We start from the raw sequence: 1,814 nt of genomic DNA, 5'->3' as shown, positions 1-1,814 counted from the left end.
TCTTCCTTCGCACTAAAAAGAACCTGAATAATTATGCCTGTTTTTCTCACCGGTAACGGTGTCGATTTTGAACATAAAATTTCCTGTTGCATTGAGCTTTTGTATATAAAGGAGAGTGTTCTATAATAAACTCACTCAGTTGCTTTCATCCTGTCTTTGAGTCACAACCTTCCCTCGGCCCGTCACATTGGTGACCCCAGAAGTCGACTCGCTCCTCCCGCCTTCCAACCGCCCTCGCCCCTCCATCGTTGGTACTATGGCGGACTGTACGGAAGTTAATGCTGCGGCCTCCCCATTGAAATTGTCATCATTCGTCAGCGGAGAGGGGTTTGCTTGGTTTCAGCGCGCAGAAGTCGAGTTTCGCATTAAGGGCGTGACTCGCTCAACTACCAAAGCAGATTATGTTCACGCAGCAATACCCGAGGACACCTTCCCGGAAATATCCGACTGGCTTTATGACGCCCTTAAAACATACCCTCTGCAGCAGAACTCGCCGTCGCCAGCCACCCGTATAGCAAAGCTTTTTCAGCTCTCGCAACAACCATTGGGGGACCAAAGGGCTTCGTTTGCCCTCAGGGAAATGACCAGTATCACTTGCCTGCAACCTGCCGCAGATGGCTCTCCTCGGGAGGTGAACCTACTTCGTGCCCTTTGGATACGCCGTTTACCCGGACCTATACGTGCTGCCATACTCGATGTCAATAGTTTACCCATAAAGGACTTGATGACCAAAGCCGACGCCCTTATGGACAGCCACTTCAAGACCTCCATCAATGCCTTCACCCCTGACGAAGAGGACGCCTATTCAACGTCAACCGAAGCTTACGTGAATGCCGTAGGACATACACACCTACCCCGTGACGTGCCGAAGTGCCGACAAAGACACCCCCCCACCACATACTACCTCCCATCTGCCGCAGTTTTGCTACTTCCACTTCAGATTTGGGGCAACCGCGAAGAAATGTGCCAAGGCTTGTCAATGGCCAAAAAAACGTGTAAATAGGCCATCACTCGTGGCGATGGCCTCCCGTGTTTCTAATCTTTTCCTTTTACATGATGCAGGAACGGGCATGCGATTTTTGGTAGACACGGGTGCTTGTCGTTCTCTTTTGCCAAGGGAACTCTTCAGAACACGACGTAGTCTGTCTACGTCTGCCGATGTCCGCTTGGTAGCTGCCAACGGATCTGCGATACCCACCAATGGTTACGAGAACCTCACATTATCGTTTGGAAACGGTAAATTTAATTGGAAGTTTCTCATTGCTGACGTCACATTGCCAATCCTCGGTGCGGATTTCCTCTCTCATTTCCACCATCTGGTTGATGTCCCCCACCAACGATTGGTCAACGCAGACTCGTACTTGTCGACACCTCTTCATCCCGCCCCCTCCAACCTCGCTCTCCACGTCAGCGCACCCACAGATGCCTATGCCCACCTCCTCACGTCGTACCTGGAAGTTTTCCGTCCTGAAGTTCACCAAACGCCCATGGCTCCTGCCAAGAATGGTATTTATCACCATGTCAAGACGACGGGACCCCAGTCTTCGCAAAATTCAGACGTCTGGCACCGGAAGGATTGGCAGCTGCCAAACAGACGTTCGCCGAAATGAAGGAAATGAGCCTTTGCCAAAAGGCCTCCAGCCCATGGTCGTCACCCTTACACATCGTTCTGAAGAAAGACGGCGCTATCCGTCCGTGCGGGGATTACAGGCGCCTGAACATGCAAACAGAACCGGATCACTACCCCCTCCCAAACATTGCTGACGTGACCTCCTACCTGCACAAAGCGAAGGTTTTCTCTACGCTCGACCTCC

General features: G+C 51.7%; 1 protein-coding gene across 1 annotated transcript in view; it reads right to left on the bottom strand.

Annotated features, from left to right (window-relative positions):
* Window positions 1–1,379, bottom strand: part of LOC137644462 (KRAB-A domain-containing protein 2-like) — a 16,802-nt gene extending 15,423 nt beyond the window's left edge. Inside the window, exon 1 of the mRNA XM_068377438.1 lies at window positions 1,274–1,379. Coding sequence (XP_068233539.1) covers window positions 1,274–1,379 — 106 coding nt within the window. The remainder of the gene's footprint in view (window positions 1–1,273) is intronic.
* Between the last annotated feature and the right edge of the window lie 435 nt (window positions 1,380–1,814).

Source organism: Palaemon carinicauda, chromosome 7 (genome assembly GCF_036898095.1).
Source record: "Palaemon carinicauda isolate YSFRI2023 chromosome 7, ASM3689809v2, whole genome shotgun sequence".
Lineage (NCBI taxonomy): Eukaryota > Metazoa > Arthropoda > Malacostraca > Decapoda > Palaemonidae > Palaemon > Palaemon carinicauda.
The sequence above is the reverse complement of the archived record's forward strand: the minus strand, read 5'-3'. Positions and strand labels throughout refer to the sequence as shown.